At 42.2% G+C, this 26347-nt stretch overlaps 3 protein-coding genes across 3 annotated transcripts; all 3 read right to left on the reverse strand.

Moving 5' to 3' along the window:
* Nucleotides 1-1486: 1486 nt before the first annotated feature.
* pklr (pyruvate kinase L/R) lies at nucleotides 1487-12058 on the reverse strand (the record flags this gene model as incomplete). The annotated part of the gene is made up of 11 exons (XM_029451133.1): nucleotides 1487-1978; nucleotides 2187-2301; nucleotides 5289-5355; nucleotides 7049-7215; nucleotides 7337-7489; nucleotides 8290-8440; nucleotides 9213-9486; nucleotides 9670-9856; nucleotides 11065-11196; nucleotides 11299-11390; nucleotides 11884-12058. Coding segments are annotated over 11 exons (1620 nt in total), but the record flags the coding sequence as incomplete, so codon positions are not given.
* A 5114-nt stretch (nucleotides 12059-17172) lies between these two features.
* On the reverse strand, nucleotides 17173-22210 carry cyp11c1 (cytochrome P450, family 11, subfamily C, polypeptide 1). The gene is made up of 10 exons (XM_029451500.1): nucleotides 21888-22210; nucleotides 21509-21664; nucleotides 21352-21354; nucleotides 20753-20967; nucleotides 19484-19687; nucleotides 18870-19051; nucleotides 18530-18696; nucleotides 18153-18231; nucleotides 17852-18067; nucleotides 17173-17283 (listed from the first exon to the last, which is right to left on the reverse strand). Exons 1-10 carry the CDS (start codon nucleotides 22208-22210, stop codon nucleotides 17173-17175), a joined length of 1656 nt encoding a protein of 551 aa, XP_029307360.1.
* Nucleotides 22211-23336: 1126 nt separating this feature from the next.
* Nucleotides 23337-25247, reverse strand: LOC115021233 (complexin-3-like). The gene is made up of 3 exons (XM_029451502.1): nucleotides 25008-25247; nucleotides 24296-24379; nucleotides 23337-23552 (listed from the first exon to the last, which is right to left on the reverse strand). Exons 1-3 carry the CDS (start codon nucleotides 25245-25247, stop codon nucleotides 23337-23339), a joined length of 540 nt encoding a protein of 179 aa, XP_029307362.1.
* Between the last annotated feature and the right edge of the window lie 1100 nt (nucleotides 25248-26347).

The following is a 26347-nucleotide window of genomic DNA, read 5'->3' on the forward strand; positions in this document are numbered from 1 at the left end:
AGCCTCTGCTAGCTAACCCACTTATGCCGACTTTCAATGACACTGTGTCAAGACGGCGCTGTCCTTTCTCCCTTTATGGCACCGACGACAGCTAGAAAGACTCTATATTTCACTAGAATAAGCAGCTCCAAGGTAAAATGGTGCGCTCTGCTGGATTTCCTGGAAAAAATAAAACAACTTGTTGAGCGTTTAAGGTGGCTGCTCCTCTGTAAGCTGCTCAGAACCGACTCCTGTTTAAAACCGAGACTTGCTTCTCACTCAACACTCAGGTCGAGCAGGCACGTCCACAGAGGCTCGCGTCTCATGTAAATGACATATTAAATAAATAAATGTGCATATAAAAGGTCTGGCTCTAATCGGACTGTTGCCATGGCATCCGCATCCCCATCATCCGTCCCCCAAGGCCACGTGCCCGGCCGGCGCAAAATGCACGCATCCCTAGCAGGTACAGGTCGCGCGTCATCCGATCTCACCAATAAACAGAGGGAGCGAGAGAGGGATGATGAAACTTTATTTAAACCTCGGGAGAAGAGCAATCCTTTTTTTCAGAAAAAAACGGAATAAAAAGACACGAGAGAACAATAAAATGCAATTGGATTAGTTCATCAACAGATGCCCAGTCCAAACCGATAAAGCTCAACTCTTTTAGTGCAATAAATGATAATTTTCCAATCAGAGCTGATATATAATACCAGTTCATCTAAAACGACTACACATGCCAGGATTCTTTTTTTTTCAAACACGCAATTGAACAAAACCTGGGCTGAGAATGACAGAGAAAGCTACATTATTAAAAATTCAGTCATGGAAAGTAGTTTACTCAAATACCTCTTACTTACAATTAAAAGGTAAACATTTGAATATTTACTTCAGTACATCTATTTGACAGCTGTTTTGAGTAGTTACTTTCCAAATTAATATTATATATACAAAACATATAATTAATTTATAAAATATGATGCATTTTTATAGATCAATTCATCAAAAGGTGTACACATTAGTTGAAAATAACATTACCTCAACCTGTTACATTAAACACATACATTCTGAAGGATAAATTGTCATACAGCCAACCACCCAGATATTTGGTCACTAATTAGATGTAGATGTTATGGACAGAAAGAGCAAGTGAGGAGAATTTGAGGCGCATTAGAACTGGAAAGGAAACACTAAAGAAGGAGGAAGCCTGACACAGGCAAGCATGTCACATAAAGGCTCATCAGACATGAGAAGGCCCCATGCAGGAGCAGATATAATTAGTTTACGGGAGAACAGTAGAAAGATGTCGGCATCTGGGTCATCTCAGTGGACAAAGGGATGTAGTCCAATACCCGTCATCTCTGCATTTCCCGGCACGGCTCATAATAGCCAAAAGAATGGGGCTGTCACAGAGATAAGCTCAGGGCTATGGACTGGAATAAAAGACTTATCTTCAAATTCTATAAAAGCTACCATTTAATGATATGCTTCAACAATGGCAGGCAAAGAGACAATGTTCATTTTCAATTCAATATTACTCCCACAAATGATCCCACAGAGATTAAAGGAGGAGGTGGCTCAATTAGTCGAGCTAATGTCTCGACATAAAATAGAAGAACAGCGTGTGAAACTTAATGATGTTTTATTTGCAGGGAGTCATCGCTTTCAAGACACGTTAAACATAAATTCAACATTCATGAGACCAGTTCCAGTGGCAAGTGTTTCCCTAAAATAACTTTGAGTTTAAATAACAATGATGCTGCTGCTCAAATTCTTTTGTTAATCTATAGATCCCAGTGGTTATTATTGAATTTTAAAAAGGGGGTCAGGTTTTCATCACATTACATACATCAGCATGTCGGTCAGATTTAGAGTCAAGTAAATCCGGGTTGTTATGGGACATTAACTGCCCTCATAATGTTGGTGTGACCGGACCCTGGAATCCAGCCGGTAACCACAATCACCATGTCGCCCGACTTGAAGAATCCTCTTGCTTTTCCTGAGGAGGTGCATGGAAAGAAACAGAGGACGGTGTGTGAGTAAGAAGGTATCATGACATATAAATGAAGCAGGCTAATGGAGGCATACAATCAGACAAACCGCTCACACACACACACACACACACACACACACACACACGCACACACACACACACACACACACACACACACACACACACACACACACACACACACACACACACTAACCTATGTCCATGCCAAAGTTGACCCTGTTGTCTACATCATCGGCCCAGACGGGAGCAGGCAGAGGGTGGAAGAGGACAGGAAACACTCCTCTCAACAGCTGAGACTGACGGGCCACCTGAGGGAGAGGACAAAACATACTAATTTCAAGATTGTGTTACAATACAGTGAGTGTTTGTATCAAAGGAAAAAACTACAAACTACCTTGAAAAAAGAAGGCACTACATTAAAAGACATACCGAATGGGTAAAGATTACAGATCGTTAACAGCTGGCATGGCAGAAAATATTCTTCATGCAAAAGAGAAATGGGAGTTAGAATTAAATACAGTTATTAAGGACAGGACTTGGGAGGATATCTGTATGAGTAGCCACAACGCTATTAGTAGTCATCTATGAAAAGTATTTGATCAGAAGTTAAAATTAGATTTTTCAGAACTCCATTGATAGTTTCAATGTTTAATAAAGGTTCAGTATCAGCTTTATGTTGGAGGAAATGTGGGATGACTGGAGATCATTCACACATCTTCTGGGACTCTCCAGTAATGCATTTGAAGGGTCATGGGGTCACCAAATATAGGTGAACTCATGACCTTTCCTCTAGCACCACCAGCAGGTACATCCTTTTAACATGTATTCAATAATTACATATCATGTAACTTAAAGTAACCATTCATGCTCCCCGGCAAACTAAACTTTCCATTTTGGACACTTTATAAGCTTTTCTTTAGCAACACTATCAGGCCAACAAGTCAAATTTGCATACAATAAAGAAGAAGGTACACATACAAATGAATTATATACCTGTTTTATTATTTATTATATGACCTTTCCTCTAGTTTTCACCCTCAGGACATCATTTTTATTTATGTTACAGAAATGTTACAATTGAATGACCAACTACTAAATAAAATGTGTTTATCATTCAAGATTAGTTGTCATTTTAGAAATGTTTCAGTGATGCTTTTGATTTGATTTGTTTTATTTAAGAAACAGGACTAGTCTCTCTGGGAACCATCACCTTATTGTGGTGGAGAGGTTTGTGTGTCCCTATGAACCTGAGAGCTGTGCCGTCTGGAGCCAGGCCCAGAGTGTGGGCCCGACAGCGAGCGCCTGGTGGCCTGGTTTGCCACGGAGCCCGGTTGGGCACAGCCCGAAGAATCATCGTCAATTTCCCTGACGGAAGTCACTGAGGTAGTCAAACAACTCCACAGTGGCAAAGCCGCAGGGGTTGATGAGATCCGTCCAGAAATGCTGAAGGCTTTGGGTGTTGAGGGGCTGTCTTGGTTGACACTCGTCAACATTGCGTGGAAGTTTGGGACAGTGCCTAGGGGGTGGCAGACCGGGATTGTGGTTCCCCTATTTAAAAAGGGGGACCAGAGAGTGTGTGCCAACTACAGGGGTATCACACATCTCAACCTCCCTGGTAAAGTCTACTCCAAGGTACTGGAAAGGAGGGTTCGGCCGGTAGTCGAACCTCTGATTGAAGAGGAACAATGCGGATTCCGTCCTGGTCGTGGAACTACGGACCAACTCTTCACTCTCCACTCTCGCAAGGATCCTGGAGGGGGCCTGGGACTACGCCCATCCGATCTATATGGGTTTGGTGGATCTGGAGAAGGCGTATGACCGGGTCCCCTGGGTGATACTGTGGGAGGTGCTGCGGGAGTATGGGGTGAGGGGGTCACTTCTGAGGGCCATCCAATCCCTGTACGCCCAAAGCGAGAGTTGTGTCCGGATACTCGGCAGTAAGTCGGACTCGTTCCCAGTGAATGTTGGCCTCTGCCAGGGCTGCGCTTTATCACAATCCTGTTCGTGATTTTCACGGAATGGCCTGAGGATCTCATCGCTGCTCTTTGCAGATGATGTGGTCCTTATGGCATCATCGGTCTGTGACCTTCAACAGTCACTGGATCGGTTCGCAGCCAAGTGTGAAGCGGTTGGGATGAGGATCAGCACATCAAAATCTGAGGCCATGGCTCTCAGCAGGAAACCGGTGGATTGCCTACTCCGGGTAGGGAATGAGCCCTTACCCCAAGTGAAGGAATTCAAGTACCTCGGGGTCTTGTTCGCAAGTGACGGGGACGATGGAGCGAGAGATTGGTCGGAGAATCGGAGCAGCGGTTGTGACGAAAAGAGAGCTGAGCCAGAAGGCAAAGCTCTCAATCTACCGGTCGATCTTCGTTCCTACCCTCATGTATGGTCATGAAGGCTGGGTCATGACCGAAAGAACGAGATCACGGGTACAAGCGGCCGAAATGGGTTTTCTCAGATGGGTGGCTGGTGTCTCCCTTAGAGATAGGGTGAGAAGCTCAGCCAGTTGAGGTGGATCGGGCATCTAGTAAGGATGCCACCTGGGCGCCTCCCTAGGGAGGTGTTCCAGGCACGTCCAGCTGGGAGGAGACCCCAAGGGAGACCCAGGACTCGGTGGAGAGATTATATCTCCTCACTGGCCTGGGAACGCCTCGGGACCCCCCCAGTCGGAGCTGGAGGCTGTGGCCCGTAGAAGGGAAGATTGGGGTTTCTTGCTGGAGCTGCTGCCCCCGCGACCCGACCCCGGATAAGCGGTAGACGATGGATGGATGGATGGACTAGTCGATACAAGCCTCAGTTTTTCACACATATAAGCAGGCTCTTGATTCCCACCAGTGTTAAAAATATAGCTTTTATAGAAATATACAAAAGGCACTAAATGGCAAATAAAGTCCCTTTTCTATGCAAATGAAAGAAAATGTGTTATCCCTTAATTGTCTAGCCATTATTGTTTTTTTTATTATTATTGTTAAGGGTTTCAACATTCAACATTCAAAATGACCATCCTGTGATCTGAGAGGTTATGGGAGTTACCATAACAGGGGTCACAGGGTCAAGTCCCCATGCAAGCAGCCACAGAGCTGAATGAGTCCACACAACAGATGCGCTGCTCTGAATTCAGTCAATGAGTTCAATCTGACATCTCTAGTGCGTCACCATTTACAACGACAGACAGTGAGAGTAAAAATTGATTGTATCACACACTGTTCAGTTTTGAAAAGTGTGAGTCATCAACAACTAATGCACTTCAGGCAAGACAAATGTGCGGCTGGTTGATAGAGGCAGACTGTACCTGAGGGCTTCTGGTGATGGAAATAATAGGACAGCGAGGACGGTACCTGGACAGGAGGTGTGCCGCCCTGGAGAGAGGGGAAGGAAAGAAGGAGGGAAAATATGTTCTCAGTGTTGGCACATATGCACAGCATTTCCATGTACAGATAGGCGTTGTTCCAGCTGACAGGTTCAATGCTCCTCGGCATAAAGTCTACAAGTATCTGAGCTCTACTGAAGGGATGAACACCATTCTTCTAAATCATGAAATATGATGGTGGTGGAGTCGAACATGTTGCTTAACCTTTGTTTTCCCCATAGATCTAAATACAGATGTCACTTTAGTCACTGCTACTATCAAGACACTAGTCAGCTGAGCAGTTTTGTGATTGAAGCTTCTGCAATCGAAATAATGAACACACTCTCAAAGTCACTTTTGGCGATGCTAGCAGCATTGTCAGTCAGTGTGTTGGTTGGTCCACCAGACTGAAATCTCTCAATAACTATCGGATGGATTGCCATGAAGTTTTGTGCCCAGACGATTTATCCTAATGACTGTAGTGATCCTGACATTCCCTAGCACCACCATGAGGTTGACATTTATAGTTTAAATTTTTGAGTCAAATATCTCAACAGCAATTGGATGAATTTTCATCTTGCACCATCATCCGGTCAACACTTTAAATTTGTCCAATTCTTCATGACGTTATCATTTAATTAGCACGCTAAACATCAGCATTTTAGCTTTGTCATTGTGAGCATCTTAGCATGTCCACATTAGCATTCAGATCGAAGCAGTGCCATGCCTAAGTACACTCTCACAGAGTGGATAGCATCGCTCTAGACTCTTTTTATCATTGCAATCTTGATCCAAAATCAAGGTCAGATGCGTCTGCTCAGTCTTTTTTTACACGTCATAGAACATGATAGGATGTCTATTGCTTAATTGTATCCTGCAGTGCCCCAGTATGGAAAAATGTTGTATGTGGTGCCTGTTTATATGTAGAAATAGGTCTATGCATGTGGGTTTAAAAACAAATATGCATTCACATGGTATATTTATACTACATGTGTGTGGAGAACAGAAATATATTTAGTATTTTATTTATTTATTTAAGTGATACATTTACTCAGTCTGGGCATGGTTTTGGCTGTATAAAAAAACAGCTGAGTATCCTAGGAATTACATTCATATTGGATGTTTCAGCACTTCAAGATTTGTGCCCAATGCCACCGTTCAGAAGTAAAGCAGGAGGTGGTGTGTCCTACATGTGAAGCGATGGAAGGTTACAGTGTGGAGGTCGGGATGGTGGATTGCGGTGTAGAGTGACTTTTTATGCAGGAGACTGGCGTTTACGTTCTTTTGAAGACCCTAGAGGACCTACTGAACCCTAAATTGCTCCCGAAGGCACAGCCATCACTGTGTGAGTAAATGAGCATTAGATTTGATGATGAACAGTGTGGCACCTTGTATGGCAACCCTTCCATCAGTGTTTGAATGGGTGTGTAAATGGGTAAATGTTGGCATGTAGAGTAAAAGCGCTTTGAGTGTTCGTCAGACAAATGGCCCTATATAAATGCAAATCCATTTATAATTTTTCTGGTTATAGGTTTGGTAAATATGAAGTTCCGTAAGGTGATTTTTTATCTTGTGCGACTAAGCTCATAATCTTATCTAGGGTCAGTGTAAATATTAAGTTATTCCCACAAGACAAATAACTTGTGCACGCAAGATAAAAAAACATCACCTCTGGACTTTAGGTGCTCCGTAGGTATACACACCTGCCACTGGTGGTGAGGACTATGATGGCCCCCGCACAGCATTTAAAGGAGGACTCTACCGCTCCGATGGCTGTGACCTCTGTGGGGTCAGAAGAGAGAGGAGTGAGGCGACGCAACTCCTCAAACAGCTGCTGGTGAAAAATGGCCGCCTCTGCCTCCCTGCAGATCTGAGAGACAGACAAAGAGGAGGAGGGTATAGGCGAAACAGAGGGGAAGAGCGTTATCAGAGGGCACTACTATAAGTCAGATGTAACACAATGGACATCATGCACACGCAGTAACACACACCGAGTGCATCATTGCGACTGCCTCCACAGGAAACAGTCCCTTGGCGGTCTCCCCAGATAACATTACACAGTCTGCTCCATCCAGCACGGCGTTGGCAACGTCACTGCCCTCCGCTCTGGTTGGCCGTGGGTGGGCCACCATGCTCTCCAGCATCTACAAACACATTACACAGTCACATTAGTCTTTTAACCACAACCAAAATGTCTCCACACGGCACTGCAAAAGGGATTCAATCAATTAATCCATTACAAATAATTAACTTTGTATGTCAATTTCTGTCCAAGATGAGAAACTAATGTAAGGCAAACAGGCATTAGGGAGAGCATGAAGGGAGAAGGTAATGGCTATGTGGATGTTTGGGCAGTACTGGAGGAGAAATGTGAGATCATTTCAACCCAGGCAGGCAAGTATGACTTCGCCAGATCATTATTGACGTGCCGAGACTGTATTGTGAGTCAATAAGCAAGGCAGACAGATGGAAAATGATTGCGCACAGCGTTACCCGAGAGACTGTATTTTTGTAGTAGTTAAGATGTTGCTGCTAATGCTGATCAGTGTATGTGTGGGGGATGTTTGTGAGCTCAGATATCGAGTATATAACATGTTATAACGCTGTCACTCTGAGTCAGGAGCTGTAGCATAAACAAGATACAGCACTGTGACTCAACATGGCTGCAGGAGTGCGTGTGCGTGTGTTTGTGCGTGTCGGGAGAGGGGTGTGAAAGAGAGAAATTGTGTGTCTTTGAGGATGAATTTATTGGACAAGTGAGTGTGTTTGTGTGAGCACATTATATAGGAGTGCAAGGTTAATGTGTACTTGTTAGGTTTTAATGTTAGTTTACTTGGACCGCTTTAACATTTGATTGGAAACACTGGAGTCTAAATCTGCATTTCTTTAAAAAATAATTTCTGCATCCTCTACTTTGTGTTTTGTGTATGTGCTCATCCCTGACCTGTGTGGCACAGATGACGGGCTTGCCGGCCGAGTTGCAGCGTCCAATCATCATCTTCTGGGCGATGAAGACTTTCTCTGCAGGGATCTCGATCCCCAGGTCGCCCCTGGCAACCATCACGCCGTCGCTTTCAGCCAGGATCTCCTCAAAGCTGACAGTTAGATGAGGGGAGGATGGGGAGGCAAAGGATTGAGAGTTTGGAATAAAACAAAAAGGGAGTTGGAAAAGAGCACAAAAGGAGGAGTGAGCCGAGATAAAGAAGCAGAGGCAGTACAAATTATGTTTTTGTGCATTATTAGCATTGAAATGCAGGTCTTGATCTGCAAAAAAAGGATTTTGCTCACAGCTTCTGACAGATTCTCACAGATCTTGAAAACATTTTGAGAATAGTGTTGCATTGTGATCTGAACCCTACATCATCTGGACAAAAACCAAAATGCATGTGTGAGCGATGTTAACCAGAAAAATGCAGATTGAAGAAAAAAATGCAGCCTGATACATATAAAAGGAGTTATCACGCCAAATACATACACATATTAAATCGTATAAAGCTTAATTGTTATGATCTACTTATCTACTTATTATTTGAATTATAAGTAGATTTAAATTTAAATAAAAGCCGTAGTTAAACACTGTCAGCAGCCACCGAGTAGCCGAAGGAACCCAGAGATGAGTAATGGCGATGAGAGAGCTGTGACATAATTTGTGTCAGATACATAAAGTGGCAGCTATAACTCACACCGACGGCCACACGGATCGCTTTTCATAAATGTGTCCGTCCGTCACTGACAGCTGGTTGTCCTCAGGAGGGTGGATTTCTAAGTCCTGTCACACCCTCATTATAAAATGCTCACTGTCCCCAGCTACTTAAAATAAATGTGCCTTAGTGGTTTTAATTCAGAAATATTTTTTCCTTGACTCACTTCTGAACCCCCTGCCGGCTTTCCACCTTGCTGATCACTTTGATGTCCCGCCCGTGTGCCCCCAGAGTTCGCCGCACATCTTTGACATCCTGGGCAGAGCGGATGAAGCTGGCGAACACCATGTCAATGCCCTGGGCAACCCCGAACCTCAGGTCGGCCTCGTCTCGCTCGCTGACCGCCTGCAGGCCGATGAGGTCGCAGCCAGGGAGGTTAACACCTTTACGACTGCACAGCAGACCACTGGCCTCCACCACCGTATCCACCCAATCAGAGCCTGTTAGGAAGTTAAGGAAAATAAGAGGCCAAATTATCCTCTATGAATTGATGAAACTATATTTTTGTATTTATTTATACTGAAAAAAAAAAATATATACATATATATATATATATATATATAAAACAAGAGGTAAGCAATACAGGCTTGAAGGTTTGTTGAAGTCAACTTAATGTGTATTACCTATTTCTACTACTTTGAGTCCAATGAGGCCGTCATCGATGTAGATCTTGCTTCCCTTCTTGAGGACTTTGGGCAGGCTGGAGTAGTCCACCCAGATAATCTTCCCGTCTGTCTTGTCTTTGTCACTGTCTGCTGTCACCACACGGACATGGCTGCCCTTTACAAGGTGCACCTCCTCCTCCACTTTCTATACAAAAAGAGGCAAACAGTAAAAACTATCATCATGTCTATTATCAACATATTTTTAACGAGTGTTAGTACCATATAGGTCATTTTCTATGCATTAAATAGTATTTTATGTCAACACACGTGTCATTTGTGCATATGTGAAAGAACACATGTATGTATAACCTGTTGGGTAAGTACGGAGTTTCTTTCAAGTGTTATTTTAAGCGACTGTGTTTGCGTTTGTGTGAACATGACTACACACAGACGAGGACTTGCAAGCTGTTGTTGTTAACCATGAACATAAGAACCAGCAAACTCAGTTATTTATTAAGTGTAATTCATGCTCTGCTAATATTCTAAATAAATATATTCTCCACTGGCATGTAAGCATTACAGTACAGCTGTAGATAGTATGTTGCAGGTCCTTGTCAAATATTTGGCTTTCTCGTCCTGGGAGAGAATCTTCCTCTGTTTGATGTTGCAAAACCACAATCTGCATCTGAGCCGGATCTGAAACCTGCTTGATCCAACTCCACATGCAAACACATGTTTGACGGTTTGATTTAATGGCATGCCAAGCTTAAAAAAGTGTGTTTATGACGGCTGAATATTACCGCTAATTCACATCAGCCAATGATGATGATGATGATAACGTGACAGAATTAAACCGTACGGGTTTATCATTTTCCTACAAATAGTTCAACTGCTTTCTACTGATAATTTGTTCATGTCTGTTGTTGTTGTCTTGCAAGAGTGTTCATGATACAGTATGTAAGGTCAATAAATTAAAAAGAGTTGGTAAGAATATAGCAAAGATAATATATAATGTAAAATATAACACGTGTTATTAACGCCACTTAATTCCATCTTCCTATTACGCAACTAAACACAAACACAACAAGCAGGAATCAGCAGCTCATACGTCATGCAGAGCATTTTCTAAGCTAATCAAGGCATGGAGAGGCTTCCAAGAGCTTTGAGTTATTTGTTCAGCAAAGCAGACGGCATGCAACAGCAACACAAAGAACAACAAATCAAGACGATAAAAAAAGAGAATGAGGACACAACACCAGCTGTCCTTTAGCCAAAATAAATGTAGGTAACGACCGGAAAGGAATGATGGCGAGACAAAGCAGTGGACTTATAGTCAGCATGCCTTACAGCTGACTCAATGTGACGGATGAATTAGGTTAAGACTGTTTGATGGATGAAGTATAACATGTTTACCCCTTTCACTAATCCGGTGCGGATCTCCGGACCCTTCGTATCCAAGGCGATGGCAACCGGTCGATAATACAAGGGGTCAGAGGTTATCGTCTCCACCGCCTCCCGGATGTTTTTGATGGTTTCACCGTGGTACTGACAGACACATGGAGGGAGACAGAGAATCAATACATGACTAAAGGAAAGATCAAAACATGTGCATAAGTACTGTAAATCGTGAAGAAGTACTGTACGCACTTCATGTGAGCCATGGGAGAAATTCAGACGTGCAATATTCATTCCTGCCTTGACCATCTCTTGGAGTTTGGGGATTGATCGGGATGCAGGACCTGAAAGGAACAGAAGTAAGAGAAAGGACATTTTACATTAAAACTGAGCAGCAAAAATAAATAATACATCACTGGGTCCAGTTCTCAAATTTGACATTTTGTTGCTTCTCCGTGTTTACTGCGATAGTGATCCGAAAACCTTTAGGTTTTTTGACTGACCAAATTTCCGAACGTTTTTTTTTTTCTAATCCTGCTGACTATATATAGAATAATTTATAGAATAAACTATGTTGATCTCTTTACCGGCTACTTCATCACTTTAGATACAATCCCTTCAGTGAGCAGTAAAGAAATACCTGCCTTTGTGAGGAATCAAAAGGCGATATGCAGGAACTACAAAGATTTTTCTTCTAATTATCTTTTTTTCTGGGCAGAAGTAAATCAGAGACAGCTCGACAGCTGGCTGTCCGACAGACTCCCACCAGACTTTTCTTTTGCCAGAAAACAAACTTGAAACTGAGACTCAGTGTCTGCGACCGGTTGTCACACTCACCGATGGTGCAGATTATGCTGGTGTTGCGCGCTGTGATTGGCTCTTGGTTGATGTCCAGCAGACAGAGATGCTCCAAGAAAGTGTCAGCCATGCTGGCATCTAGTTGCTGGCGTTGGATGAAAGAGTCCGGTTGTGTCATAGCCTCGGAGTAGCGCCTGATTCGAGCTGCAGCAACAGAGAAATGTTGTTAGCGAGGTGAAGTCATGAAAACTCTACTGCCAACTCCACCTGCGAGTACAAGTTAACTGAACACCTCAAACTGAGAAATATGTATTGCTGTGTAAATGATGAGGACGAACAACACTTCAGGTAGCCTTTGTGTTAAGTGGAGATAATAATGGCAGCTTTCAAACACAGAATTTGAATGTACAGTGTCAGTAGAGGGAGTATAAATTCAGTATGTGCACACACACATACTGACCTGACATTAGGGGGTCATGAAGATTTACATGCTGACATTCAGCTGTCATACGAGTCGGTTATATGAAAACCAAACACTGCAGTTAAGATTATCTTCGACAAGCAGCAAATTTGAAAGCAGGAAGAAACGCTCATATTAATGCCATGTAGAGGAATACAATGGGCTGTTTGGGGACATTTGAAACAAATGAAAATACGAAAAGAGTCACCACTCCAGCAATTCTTAACTATAAAGAAGGCTGTATTTCAGACAACTGGAAGAAGACATGTAGTTTAATAAAAGATTATTGCGTCTACTGAAGATATCCAATTGAGAGAGCGGGGTAACAGGCATAGGACTCAAATGCAGACTACCGATACAGTTCGGGGCTTTATTGTTCAAAAGGCAGATAAATCATGATTCAGGCACGTACGGGTTGGCATTTCTATTGCGACCCGCCATGATGTAGCAGTTCCAACTTTTTCCAAATCCTCCAATTCCTTGTGGAAATCAATGCAGCAGACTTCCTTACCAAGATGTATACATGTGGTTGTTTGTTTGCAGGCTTCATTCAGTTATTGCTGTGGAGTAGGCCGCAACCAATCCTTCGAATATCTCCTATTATAGAAACCATCCACTGACCATCCTTTGACTGTAAGGTAGTGCGTCTATTTAAACACACTATCAATATCATGCAAAATGTTCCTTAATGCTTTGCCAGAAATCAAAGAAATGTTCACTCTACATGCGTCAAACCAAAAGTGTCGACGTTCCAGCTGCCATCTTCCAAGATGGGCACAGGTTAAGGGTTAGGGTTCAGGTAGCAGGAGAAGCATTGAAACTCTAACAGACTTTCAAGGAGTGAGTGGAAAAGAGGAAGACAAACTGACGTGTCTTGCCTTCTCAGAAGAGACACTCAAACTGAAAGGAGACTGATTTGGCTGCATTTGTGTTGTTGTCCAGTATGTCAGTGTCGGAGCTACATGCTCTTCTCCATCCTGAGAAGCACAGTGCTGACACATTCTCCTTATCATTGAAAAACAGTTCTTTCACATTGCTGTCTTTAGAGCCATCATTACTATAAAACTATTGATTAGAGCAGCTTTAAAATATATGTGTTCAGCTATCTGATGGAGTAGATAGATAGACAGAGTGTATTTTTGTCTATTACTAAGTCATCTCCACTTAGTAGTAGATATTTAAACAATTTCTATTGAAACAAGCAACATTTAAGCTCAAAGAATATTTGTTTATATTTATTTTATGTCCTTTCTCCTAAAATTCGTAAAATCGTAAAGCCTTTCAACACCCACTGACACCACTTGTCACCACTGCTGCAAATTACCTGAGCGATCAAACCAGTAAAGTGAGCCAGTGCCTTTCATGCAAAGCACTTTGGTACCTGGTTGAGGGCTTTGAGACAGTTCAATGGCATCCATTTTAAAGGATGTCACAATCAGTCAAGCCCGCAATTTCTACCACCATAGGGGAGGAGAGAGAGTGAAGACCATCGAGGAGGAGGACGAGAGGGGAGCCTGTCAGACAAGGTCGCCGCTAATGGCACAACGGACGCAAAAAGGTGAGGACAAAGGGGGGGGGAATCTAAAAAAGAACATTTCTATGGATCTCAATGCAGAAAAGAGAAAAGTAAAATTACTCTTAAGGGTTTTTTTGCACTGCCTACAGTGTTATGACCTTGTTGACCTTTATCATTTAATAGTGTCATGTTTGAGTGTGTGCTATGAATAAAGCGCTCTGTGGAGAATGGACAGAAGGACAAAGCTTGGAGTCTGCAGAGGAAACTCCCCGATGAAAATGGTGACTTTTGCAGCATAATGTGAACATGCACAAAGCTCCTCCAGCCTGTGGATTCGGAAGCTGTCAGTGTTTTTTTCTCCCTTTCTCTTCGTGTCTTTCTCTCTCCATCTCCCTGTGACCCAGTTCTGCCGCACCGCTGCACACATCATTACGTGTCCCACTGAGATCCTCCAGCTCTGACACATCCCAGAGAGTACACATGGAAACACATGCGCACACATACATGGATACAGGTACCTGTTACTGGAAGGCTGACGATAAATAAAGCAGTTCCAAAATATCAGTCTGTGGCACTCTCTTGATAAGAGAGGTGAACCAGGGGATGGGTGTGGCCTGTTCGCAGCGGGTCACATTGTCACTGTGCATGTGTTCAATGGATCAGTGAACCCAAGGTAAGAGGGCAGATGTTTTTCCAACCGTGACTCTGCACTAAAGTTCAAAAGCATCAACTGGGTAGCATATTTGATTAAATCATTTTATATTGCATAAGCACGGATATTGAAAAAGGATAAATTAGTATCCACAGATTTACCTACGGCACACAAAGCTCCTGTGTCATCACTTGACTTAAACAGTAAATCCAGGTAAATAAACCCAGCTCATTTTTGGATTTTTAATCACGCTGAAGTTGATAATGTACAACACTTGTTAGTTCTGCACCCACATTACTAAACAAAATAATTGGTCCACTTACCCATTTAAAAAAAAGTATCCATTCATATAAATAACAAATCCAGTGCACGGTTCCTCCGTTTTAGTTTTTATATTCTGTAATTTTTCTGCGCTCAGGTCGTGCACTTGTCTTGTGACACCGAAACAAGCCGGGTTCACTCTTTTTCTTTCATTTTCACACTCTGACCCCTTTGCTGCCCCCTCATTTCTCCTCCCACTCACACATTTTGGAGGGGGGCACTGCTTGCAACACAGGGAGGATTTTGGATTGATTCTAGTAGCCTGATTGGACCAAGATGATGCTAAAAATGGAAAAAGGGTTATGCCACGGTGATGACGGTAAACTATCAGGGTGTACTACAGCACAAAGTGATACATCGCAGGTTATGTAACCCTAACCCTGAGCTTGACACAAACTGGACACATAATATCTTTATAGTACTTTGGAGATGATTGTAAATTGTGCTTGAACTATTTGTTAGTTAGGCAGATCAATTTTGAGAATCATTTAATGTTTAAGTCATTCATCAAGTTAAAATGCCAAATATTTGATATTTTAAGTTTCTCAAATAAGGGGGAATTGTTGCTTTTCTTTATTTTATTTTGTTGCAAAACTTTGTTTTTTGGACAAAACAAGACATTTGAAGACGTCAACTTGAGCAAGGAGAAAATGTAAATGTCTGCCTTTGTGAAAAACTTGTGAAATGTTCTTTTTTCAATTATTTCTATCCTTTTTAAGTATTCTGTATTTAAAAAATAAGTAAACAGATCAATGAATAATGAATGATTCTTATAGGCCAAAAAGTTAATAAGTAATTCATAAATGGTTCTTACAGTAGTTCAAGTCAGCAGTTATAAATGTCAATAAGTAATTGAAAAATTAATTTTGTCCCACATGGCCTGAAGCAAAGGTCAGATATCAAACAGTCCATTAGAGGAATCCACAGGATGGTCCAAAGAGCTGGAACTACAAAGAAAGTCTAATAATTTACCACCAGCCAATTGGGCACCAAACATGTAGATTTTATTAATGGCTTACAACTGTCTATGAAGTTGTAGTAGATGATTTACTCACCCTTACTAAAGGGTGACTTACTCTAAAATGGTATCTTTCTGGGTTAGAAAAACATATTTCTAAGAGTTTATTGCAGATTTAGTTTAATGTTCTTGATCTCAGAAAGTTTTTGAAACTTTAAAAAGAGTTGTGTCATTACTAATCTGATGTCCTCCACAGTTTGCATTTACCCTCTGCAGCCGACTGGAAAACACACAAACCTGTTCTAGAGAGTTATAGATGGGTAACGGTTGATGTTATATAACTGTGAGACTTTGACAAATGAGGTGGCACATAGAGATTACGTGTCTTCCGCTCAGTGACACAGTTTACTTAAAATTTCTTCGGGTGCATGGAGCTGTGTATCTATGCACAGTCAGGCATGAACCCAGTCTGACAGTCAGAGGGTGTAAATCGTTAGCCAAAGGACAAACAGACCTTTGTTCCTGAGTAGACTAGAGAAACCCTGCAGCTCTCTGCCACACACCTAGTATGATATAATGATAGTGCTATGATATAATAGCACTGAACATAATTACCAGACTAACTTAAAGGTCAGTTTTACGCATGGAGTGCAAAGTAAAATAATATGATTAATTAAAACTTTCACCTTTTAGTCTTTAACATTGAGCACTACATAGTCAGTTGTTTCTGGAGGAAATTATGACTTTCTATGGAGCTTATGAGCAAACAATTGACAAAAGGGGAAACATGAGTGATCAATATCTGGCGGAGGGAGATAAATAAACAGCAGGACATTTTTTCAGATGAAAATTAAACAATCTAACAAAATTGCATGCTATATAAACAGCAGGGTACATAAATAAGTGTTGGCACGCTGCATATAGTCCTCAAACAGGATGCTACACAGGCACATTAAGTAAGGTTGTAACGTTTACATATTTAGAGAGGAAATGACCAACCTGTTTGATGCAAGACGCAGATCAAGAAGACTGAGAGGTGAGGAGGGACTATAGGGAAGGACAATCGCAAAAAAAATGTAAATAATGTGTAGGTGTGTGTTTTAGCGCCATCTGGTGTACAGCAGTGTTACTTCTGCTTTTGCAAGCTTGCCACAATAACGACATGAGAACAGGAGAAGGACATTCATTTTTTATTCACCAGCATTAATAATATCTTGGGTTGAATGCAAAGTGTATGAAGATGCAAGAAACCCTGAGTTCAAGCTTCAGTGAGTGTCATCACAAATATGGTTGTTATGTTGGGCGTTCAAAACAAGCTGTGATCAAACATGTTGATGGCATTAGTCTCTTCTCTGTGTGTGTGTGTGTGTGTGTGTGTGTGTGTGTGTGTGTGTGTGTGTGTGTGTGTGTGTGTGTGTGTGTCAGAGTTTGCTGAAAGTGATCCTTGGCGGAGTCTCGGGCTGAAGGATGAGGGTGCATGTGGTTTTGATGTCTTCTGAGGATGACACACTGAGATGGAAGCTCAGCAAGATCTAGACAGAGAGGGAGGAGAGAGAAGAGGGACAAGAGAGAAGAGGAAGGGGGAGGTGATGGTGGCGTGAAGACAGAGTGGAAGGGAAGGAGAGGAGCAGATGTTAAGAAGGATCACAGCTATACTCAGCAGCAGTGGTGGAAAGTACATTTACTGAAGTACTCATACTCATACTTTACTTATCATAATAATAATAATAATAATAATAATAATAATAATAATAATAATAATAATAATAATAATAATAATAATAATAATAATAATAATAATAATAAAGTTTATTTGTATAACACCCAATCTTTTGTCTTGTGACCCCTTATCAGCTCCTTGTCACATTTCAGATGAGTTGTTACTAGTTCCACCCAGAAGAGACTGTCCCTCTAAACTTATCGCATGGTTTTACATGGCATATTACTTTGAGGTGAACTGTCCCTTTAAGAAAAGGATGTTCAACAGACACTGATTAAGCCTTCCTTGTAACTCAACATCAGCCTTTCCATCTCTTTTCTTTCCTCTTCATATCCTTTCTTACTGGTGTCATCCTCCTTCTCTCGTCTGCTATCACTCACATGCATGAGTAAGAGCTGCATCTCGTTCTCGGCAATCCTCCTCCCGACACACTGCCTCGCCCCGAACCCAAACGCCAGGGAGCGAAAGCCCCCGGCCGTCTCTCCTCTCTGGCCTTCCTCTTTGCTGCTGCCCCACCGCCCGGGGTCAAAGCGCTGTGGATCCTCAAACACCTCTGCACTCCTACCCAGGGGGTAAAGACAGGCCTGGACCATCGTCTGAGGGGAGAGTTGATGGCCGTCAAACAAACTAAGTCCAGCTGTAGCACTGAATGTACCTCACAGTGACAGTCTGATCACTCACCCCAGCAGGAATGTGATAATTCTGAAGAACAATATCTTTTATTGGATACCGCTGCACTGTCGTTCCCACCGGATATAACCTGACACAACACACACACACACACACAAATGTGTTACCTTTGACTTCTAAATATCAAACATATAAATGTGTCTAGACATACAGAACACCTTGAGCTAAACAGTATCCATGCATATGATTCCTGGTTGATTTCTGAGCATATAATGAAGAGATAGAGGACTGCGTAACTTCATAAGGAAATTGGAGGCAACAGGGTACATACACAATGCAAAATGGTGCAAAGTGTGTGTATATGTAGGTGACCCACAAATAGTTTAATCGGGCAATGAGCAGATGTCTGATTATGATGTATGATGTACCTGAGAATCTCCTTCATTGTGCCCTTCAGTAGAGGCGCCCCCTTCAGGGCTTTTTGAGGATCACCACCAGCTTGTGCCCATGACGCCCTCACCTGCTGCCTCACCCTCTCCTGAACCTCCTTGTTACGACCCAGCTCAAACAGAGCAAACTGCAGGGGCACCGCTGTCTGCAGAGACGACGGGATGTGAAGTGACACAGAATCAGTTAGGGTGATATACAAACACAAGCAAAAGAAGACCTGACACACACACACACACACACACACACACACACACACACACACACACACACACACACACACACACACACACACACACACACACACACACACACACAAACCGTGTCAACCCCTCCAGCCATTAACTCAGTGACGTTGGCTTTGATGAGGTCCAAAGATAGCTGCCCTTTCTCCATGAGTTGGTCCAGAACCCCAGTGTACTGGCATCCAACTGCTCCAGCCCCGGCCCCCCGAGCCTTGGAGGATGACAGGCGCTGGTACCCCTTCTGGATCCTCGCCTCCGCTGGAAAGAGATCAGTACAGGATGACAGAGTCAGGTAAAATGGGAGTAGTAAAGGAGGATACTGAAGCAGATTGAAGAGAGTTAAGCCTCTTTCACACACAGTTCCTTGTAAATTACTGGGATAACCTTTCAGGCAGAGCTTGTGATTTTCAAAATTCACACATGCACTACATTCAGGAACATTTCCTTATTGCACCTTTGCAAACATGCCCTGGCAATGCTGGATTAGATGGCGAAAGGCACAGTCCAGCTGGCAGTAATGCAACACTTATGGATGCCAAGAGCCATAAAGCTCAACAGAAGAAGAAGAAGAAGAAGAAGAAGAAGAAGAAGAAGAAGAAGAAGAAGAAGAAGAAGAAGAAGAAGAAGAAGAAGAAGAAGAAGAAGAAGAAGAAGAAGAAGAAGAAGAAGTTGGGGAAGAAGTCTGCCTACCATGGCTGAAGATGTGGTCCCATGCATTGGCGTGCTCAGTCCACAGGGGAGCGCCGATGCGGAGCAGCAGGCGAGGGGGCAGGTAGAGGAGAGGAGGGGTTGTTGCTAGCATTCGCTCCACGGCCCAGATGAACTTCTGGGACTCCAGGGAGGGAGATGAGGAGAAGAGGCCAATACGCTCCCCGTAGATCACATGGCAACTGGCTACAGGGGGAGGCAAGGAAGGAAGGTGAAGGTGAGAAATTAGTGACGTGTTTCAAGTTGGTTGACAGTTTTTAAAGTAGATTATAAAACCTCCAGACTAATTTGTCCATGTTTTAAATTCAACCTCTGAAGGATTACTCTATGGGTTGACAATATTCTAAAATGAAGTAAAGTTAAAACAATTTTTCAATTATTTATTTTTTCAAATCCAGCTTCACACAGAGAGACCATTTTGTTTTCTGAGTGCATAAGTTGTCTGGGAGAAACTGCCTCTCCTTCATCCATCACCCATCAGACATGCTTGTATTATATTAACATCACATCACTGACTGGAATAGAGTTTCTTGCAGGTCTATTCCTATCCTGGCTTAGCACCTGGCTTCGTGTGCTGTGGTCCATTAGGAGCAGACTAGCATGACTGAAAGTCATCAACCCTCCCTCCCTCCCTCACTCTCTGTCTCTCTCTCTCACACACACACACACACACACACACACACACACACACACACACACACACACACACACACACACACACCCACACAAAGTCACACATGCGTTCACACTTGTGAATGCGACATGTTGCAGATGCTCGAGCTTTGATCGTCTTTGTCAGTGTTTCTATTTTTAAAGGTGCATATTCTCCTTGACCTCCTACATCTATACTATGTTATACCTCACGTTAAAATGAGGCTTGAGATAATTCTTGATTAAAAACAGAAAGAGCAGAAGCAGCGAGGAGAAAGATTTTAAAAAGATGATTTTAATTGAATAATTCCTCCGACGTGATACGCTGTCACAGCCTACGTCAGCATTTGTGACTCAACTGAGCTGATACTTAGGGTGAATGAAAGCCTGGCATAATTGGGAGATGACATTAATCCATACTGTCCCCTCTACCAGGACTTCAATGTCTTTGTATTGCTGGATGACAAGGAGACATGACACATAGACAGAAAAGGAGCCAGAATTGTGTGGCAATGATGTTTATGAGTTAATAAAACATATACTCATGTAAACTTCAACTGTGCAACCACACAAAGAAACCACCAGTCACAAATCACAGACCTTCCAGTGCAAAGCGGAAGAGGTCAGGACTGGGATCCATGGTCAGACTGCGTTTCCCCTCCTCGCCTCTCCCATCCTTCTCTACTCTCGCCTGCAGCATTCGACAGAAATCCATTGCAACTTCATCAAGCAGGGGGAGAAAACGTTTCACAGGCGTACTCATCATCACCTCCCTGTTGAGTATAAGACGATCAGCTCGCCACTCCTCACCGTTCCTGTGAAAGGAATATTTGGAGCGAGGGATTAAATTTGAGCCGCTTCATTTCAACTCAGTCATTGTGAAGCAGAGAAACTGGATTGGGAAAAAAACCTAGAAAACTTTTCTCAAGCAGATGTACAAAGATGTGATGTTCTGTATTTGTAAAGTGGAGGTGCTGTGACAAAGTCTGTTTCGCCATCAGTTTGTGTTGCCCCTTGACTAAACCTGAACCGTGAACAGGTCACTTCTGTGATGCTTCTCAACTTTACCCATCAAGTTATTTCTGCAAATCCTAACCTAAGACCATGAACAGATTATTAGATGATGGGCTCTAGGCACAGACAAATAAAACCTCAATAGAAGCAAGAATCCCAGATTGAAAGAGACACAAATCAACAACGATCTTACATTCATACAATCATTCTCTGGAAACTTGTTTTGCATAGTGGGGACTTGTATTTTGTCCCCAAAAGGTAGGCGAGTCCCCACAGTCTCACTTAAACAGATACAAAGTGCTTATCACTACAACATGAGTTGTACATAGGTGGGGTACTGACTTGAGGAAAACTCCCTTGCTGTGATTGCGTGACTCTCGGTGTGTTGCCCAAGGCTGCAGGGTCATCCGTCGGGGGTGCAAGCCCTCTGAGCGAAACAGCTCAGCGATGTCAGACGGCAACATGATGTTCACACTGCTTTGGGTGCCAACATGCTCCCTTAAAACACACACACACACACACACACACACACACACACACACACACACACACACACACACACACACACACACACACACACAGAAAAGCTATGGTGTAAACTCATATCCATTACTGTTGCATAAATATATTGGAAAACCTTGATGATCAACATTTTCTCTTTTTTTTCAAGCGTCAATGACACACTTAAGGCAATGACATCATCTCTCTATCTTCCCGCTACCTGTAGATGGGGCCGACGGCGTTGAATGTCTTCTCCATGTGCATGTGGAGATGCCGGAAACGATCTTCTCTCCAGAACTTCACCAAATTGACCCAGCCGCTCCTCCCTGTGTGAGGGATCTCCTCAAAGCTCTGCACCCGTCCATCCACACCCCTCTTTCTAACTCCTGTACTCTCAGTTCCTTGTCTCCCCTCCAACCTTCCACGTGCCAGCGTCCCCGCTGCCGTCACGCAATGAGCTCTCTGTGGTGCGACACCACAGAGCAGATTTCTGGACCCGCATGTGCCCTGTGCTCTCACACACACAGTCACTCGGATGTACATGCTCCTCATGGTCCAAATGAGATGTGTCTGTTGGTCTCATCCAAAATTGTGACACCGCTCCTTGTCGTGGATTATTTCTCTCCTTCTACCTTAACCTCATATCCTTGAATGTGCTCCATCGCTCTGATGAACTGATAGCAGACGATGATTTATAGATGTAAAGATCAGAGTTCAAGAGAATCACAACAGAGCCCAAATGTCAGGCTGATCCAGAACACACACAAAAACAAACAAACAAACACACACACACACACACACACACACACACACACACACCACATAATGTAATAGATAAATAGAGTCCAGATGGTCAAAGATGTCTTTATTATGTTTTTGTCACAGCTAATAAACCAAATATAAAAAGACCATCAATAATCATGGCTTGAAACTTGGCTCATAAACATTATAGATATAATTGATATACCTGTGATGCAGATCAGAGATTATTTAGAATAAGACAGTAAAACAATTTTCTCAGTTAATCATACGTACAAAATAAGTAAATAAAATGTCATTGTGTGAATGTGTGATGAAATGTGAACGTGTTGCCCTGAGATCCCTTACCTGTGTATAGATCACTCACTTGGATCTATAGCCTATCATTTAGAAACTAGCTACAGTCACTTCTAGATTACATAATACATAATATCATTAACTAATTATTATTATTATTACAAAATGAGGCTCTAAATGGGGTGAAGATGTGATCAGCCCTTTTTACAGACAATGTGAAAACCTCATTATGAATGTCATTAACAAAAGTGTATTATATATTTTGTACTGAATTAATATATTGACCCCTACTATAAAAAAGTCATTATTTTATTAATTAATATCATTAGTCTCTTCAGTTGAAACACAATATAACGACACTTGTGAGGTAAGATTCACTGACTGGTGTATTAATCAGATTGATCTTGTTCTCAACCCCCTTGCATTAATATTTAGCTCATCTCAGATAAGATATAACAGTATCTGGCACGTTACTATTGTTAAATAAAAGACAAAAGTACAAAAGGAAAGTCTGAATGACATGTTTGTGTGCAACGGGGATGATTGGACTGAGTTTGCGTATGTGTGTGAGCAACAAGGCGGTGTACCGATCATCCCTGCGATCACATATTGATCACATGACTTTACAAGTTGCTGGTGTAGGAGTGGACATCTCGCTGTGTTTCCTCCCTGTGAGCGCCGCTGGGCCGAAGCTGAGGCCTTGAAAGGCGTTCAGCAGTTTAAAGCCGTCGTCCTTGGTTTTGGTTTCAGGATGAATGATCTTCGACAGCTTGTGGGGGAGCGACACTTTCCCTCGAACAGCCCTCAGGTGGTTCGTGTCCTTGGGGCTCTAATCATGAAGAAAAAACAGAAGAAGGAGAGGCTGAACATGTGACAAAAAATAAGAACTTCATGACCTAAATTCAATCTGTACTACATTACCCAGGCCCATGCTACACCAACATACAGCATGGAAAACAAATAGAAACACACCTGTAAAAGGGCAGGCCTATTATTCTAAAAATAAATTACCTCACGTACCTCCACAAAGGCTGCACATTCTTCTAAATGTATTTAGTTGATAGAAATGTTTTTACAGTCCTTTCCATCTAAGCCTGGAACTGCATTCATCAACATGCACATGGTAATACAATAACTTTTGTACGTGAATTGTACATGAATCAGACGTATAACCACTGCGTTATGGCTATTTAAATTAGTTAAATTAGAATTACATATACGTATAAAGAAAACAATGATATTAACAGGAGAGTTACAAGTTGAATAGTGCAAAAATTATTTACATTTGTTTGAAATCTGTTAAAAAAAACTATGAGAATTTACTTTTAAACAGGCAATAAGTACAATACATTTTTTAACAGTTTACCACAAAACTATAAAAAAAAATGTAAAAAACCAACAACAGATTAATCACTTTAAAATAAGTTATGGAACAAAGTTGGCAAAGAAATTAGAAATGGACATAGAATATTGATATATGTTGGAACAAGAGTCCTTCTGGTAAAAGACCAATTAAAATAAAAACATAAATTAAAAAAATGTTCTTGTTCTATTACAAACATGAACACAGACCTCAGTCAGGTGATATTTTCTCCTGAATTGAGCTCTCATAGCTGCTCTCTCTGCATTCTTCTGAGCGTTCATTGCTTCCCGCAGCTTTCTGTAAAGCAGACAAAAACACAAACACACCTGACATCTCACAGACAGAATGTAATTAACGCAACATCTCTACCAGAGCAGTGCATCGAGTTTATTCAGAATTCATTTTAGATTACATTTAAAAATTCAAAGCATGGGTGCTGGGTTTTTTCATCTCCTACTGTGTTTGACAACATTTCTTTCTCATATTAAAACTTTATTTCACAAGAAGCCAGTTTTCCCATTTTCACCAGGGAATTATGAAAATTAAACACTTTTACAAAACTTGTCCAAAAAAGCACACATGCTGTGAACCTATGTGTTTTCAGTGATGGAACTACATTTACTCCAGTAATGCATTTCCATTTGATGCCACTTCACACGTCTACTCCATTACATTCAGAGAGAAATATTGTACCATATACCTTAACATATTGTTTTACATTTACATACAATTAAATAATGTTAATTTTTACCATCTACAACAGTAAAATGCTCATTATACGTTTGTGCATCATTAAAACTAATCTAATAATATATATAATAGTACAACACTCACACACACTAATGTAATTAAGTTTTACAGTGTGGTGTTGTTGCTTTTGCTTAAGTAAAGGCATGTTGTGTTTCCACATTGTGTGTCCACTTGCCTCTCCTTCTCCAGGTCCGCCTGATACGAGCAGATGATCGACGGCTCTTTGGTTTGGGATGTTTGGAGAGAAGGGGTCCTCCCCAACCTGGTGCATCCTCTTCTTCCTCTCCCACCTCTGCTCCTCCTGTTCCTGCGTTTGGCACATAGCTTTCTCTCCTTCACCCCCGACACACAGCTGGTCAGCATCCCGATGGGCGTCCTCAGCGACCTTTTCACTCTCATCATAGACTCCATGATGCACCGTAGCTCTCAGGACGGGAGGGAATGACCGCACCCTACTTCTTGGATATACGATGGGTGAATATATAATATATATATATGTTGTTTTCTCCTTCGCTCATGTTGGGGTGCTCTGCTAGGACGAACTCAGGACACACAAAATCTCCCGTCCTGTGGCGGCAATATTAGTTTGAGACCTGCCAAGGACAAAGACGTCAGTCAGACACACACCTGCAGTGTAACAAATGTTACATCAAGATGAAGTGTTTCTCATGAATCTTTTCAGGCCATTTCTCACAACTTCTTCCACACACAACATTAACATTTATCATGTTCGTCCAGTCTACAGTTTTCTTACACATGCAGGTGGTCACAGTTGGCCAAAGGCTCACAGAGAAAATCCTGATAAAGCTCCAGCCAGATGGCCTCCTCCGCAACCAGACAATCCCCCGAAGCTTTAGAACAAAGAAGAGGAAGAAACAAACAACTCTCCACAAGACGTTGTTTCTGTGCTTCTTGACCCTCACAGGAGTAAATTACTGTTTTCTTGTCCAGGTTTCAGCCTCTGCTTCTCCTGCTTCCCTCCTCCGGACTCTACCACACCACTCTCTCTCTCCCATACAGACTACCACTTAAAGGACTTACTGAGGGGAATCTCGTTAGCCGTGGCAGGTAATGAACCAGATGACTCACGCCGTAGTGATGAAGATTTAAAGAGATGCGCTGATGTCATGTTGACTGACTCACAGGCCTGACATAAGCGTTGTTCCTGTAGTCCTAAGATGTTTCATTCTCTGCATTTTATTTTTGTTTAGAAGCAGTAGAGCACTACATTTGGGAGGTGACACATAAGGTAGTGGTCTTCAAACTCAACCTTCCAGAAAGCCATTAAACTCAGATTCTTCCCAAGATATAACACGTTTCCAGTTCCTCACAAGAAGATAATCAGTATTTGGTTCCCTGGATATTCAGAGATGAAGAGATGAGCGCAGATTTGGGGAGAGGAAATTAAACAAAGAGACACTTGGATAAAGCAAGTCTGGCCTGAGGCAGCAGCATATCAATCATACAGAGATAAGAGAAAATGATTAACAACTGGACCAAAAAGATGCACA

Source organism: Cottoperca gobio, chromosome 16 (assembly GCF_900634415.1).
Source record: "Cottoperca gobio chromosome 16, fCotGob3.1, whole genome shotgun sequence".
NCBI classification, from domain to species: Eukaryota; Metazoa; Chordata; class Actinopteri; order Perciformes; family Bovichtidae; genus Cottoperca; species Cottoperca gobio.

What these genes read in the sequence shown, in the direction of transcription:
- cyp11c1 (XM_029451500.1), bottom strand. Translation starts at nt 22,210, where the DNA reads ATGTACATCCGAGTGACTGTGTGTGTGAGAGCACAGGGCACATGCGGG. An exon ending in ACAATGAAGGAGATTCTCAG is followed by an intron (nt 18,232 to 18,529) that starts GTACATCATACA and finishes GTGTTGTGTCAG; the next exon opens with GTTATATCCGGTGGGAACGA. An exon ending in ATTATCACATTCCTGCTGGG is followed by an intron (nt 18,068 to 18,152) that starts GTGAGTGATCAG and finishes CTCTCCCCTCAG; the next exon opens with ACGATGGTCCAGGCCTGTCT.
- LOC115021233 (XM_029451502.1), bottom strand. Translation starts at nt 25,247, where the DNA reads ATGGAGTCTATGATGAGAGTGAAAAGGTCGCTGAGGACGCCCATCGGG. An exon ending in ACCTGGAGAAGGAGAGGCAA is followed by an intron (nt 24,380 to 25,007) that starts GTGGACACACAA and finishes CTTTACAGAAAG; the next exon opens with CTGCGGGAAGCAATGAACGC. An exon ending in GAAAATATCACCTGACTGAG is followed by an intron (nt 23,553 to 24,295) that starts GTCTGTGTTCAT and finishes CTTCATGATTAG; the next exon opens with AGCCCCAAGGACACGAACCA.